The 1,215-nt window shown below is 52.8% G+C and overlaps 1 protein-coding gene across 1 annotated transcript in view; it reads right to left on the reverse strand.

Annotated features, from left to right (window-relative positions):
* Positions 1–1,215, reverse strand: part of FEZ1 (fasciculation and elongation protein zeta 1 (zygin I)) — a gene marked incomplete at its 3' end in the record, with an annotated part of 7,272 nt that overhangs the window by 2,997 nt on the left and 3,060 nt on the right. Inside the window, exon 2 of the mRNA XM_009706615.1 lies at positions 7–72. Coding sequence (XP_009704917.1) covers positions 7–72 — 66 coding nt within the window. The remainder of the gene's footprint in view (positions 1–6; positions 73–1,215) is intronic.

The raw sequence follows: 1,215 nt of genomic DNA on the forward strand, positions 1-1,215 counted from the left end.
TCGGGCCCAGGGAGCAGCCAGGGTCGGGGGGAGCCCCGGGGGGCGAAGCCATCGGTGAGAGCATCCCAGACCCTGCAGAGAGGTGGGTGGTGGGCGGTGATCCCAAAATTGTGTCCCCCAGAAAGCTGTCCCAAAACGGCATGCCGACATGCCTCAAAACACCCCAAAATGCAGCCCCAGAAACACCCTGAAATGTGTCGTCCCCCCCCAAAATCCCAAACCACTGAGATGCCCAAAATATCCCCAAACACCCCACATGATGTCCTAGAAGACCCCAAACGTTGCCCTAGAAGACCTCAAAGCTTCTCGAAACGTCATCATGAAATATCGCCTGAAATACCCCAAAATGCTGCCCCAGCACTTGAAATGCCCCCAAACATCATTTCGAAACGTTGCCATCAAAATACCCCAAAATAGCCAAAATACCCCCAAAAAGGCAATCTCCCAAAATGTCTCCAGATGCCACCAAAATGCCACCCTCAAACATCCCCGTGATGCCCTGAAAGGTCCCAAAATATCCTGAAATGCCCCCAAACCCCCAGAAACACCCCAAAATGCCATCCTAAAACACTGCCCCAAAGCTCCAAGATCCTCTGAAAGGCCCCAAAACACCCCAAAACACTGCCCTGGAACACCCAAAAATGTCCTTCTGAAACATCCCCAAATGCCCCTAAAGGTCCCCAAGCGCCAAAATGCCCTGAAATGCCCCCAAATGCCACCCTGAAACACCCCAGAATGTCCCCAAAAACCACAATGATCCAAAATGCCCCCCCCGAAATGCTCCAAACCACCACTCCCCCCCCAAAAAACCCGAAAATGCCCCAAAACACCACCCCAAAACACCATCCTGAAACATTGCCCAGGAACACCCTAAAACGCCTCAAAAACCTGCCCTCATACCCAAAAGAAACACCCCAAAATGCCGCTGCGATGCTCCAGAACACCCCCCAATTGCCCAACACCCCAAAATACTTCTGCGATGCCCCCAAATGCTTCAAAACTCCCCAAATGCTGTCCTAAAAAATGCTGAAATGCCCCAAAATGCAGTCACGGCACCCCAAAATGTCACCCTGAAACACCCCAACTTGTCGTCTTGAAAGAGCCCTTGAACACCCCAAAACTGTCCTGAAACACCCCCAAAACACGGCCCTGGAAGACCCCCAAAACCACCCCAAAACCCAGCTGAGATGCCCTGACGCCCCCCCCCAAACACCC

Source organism: Cariama cristata, unplaced genomic scaffold, assembly GCF_000690535.1.
Source record: "Cariama cristata isolate BGI_N322 unplaced genomic scaffold, ASM69053v1 scaffold17898, whole genome shotgun sequence".
Classification (NCBI taxonomy): domain Eukaryota; kingdom Metazoa; phylum Chordata; class Aves; order Cariamiformes; family Cariamidae; genus Cariama; species Cariama cristata.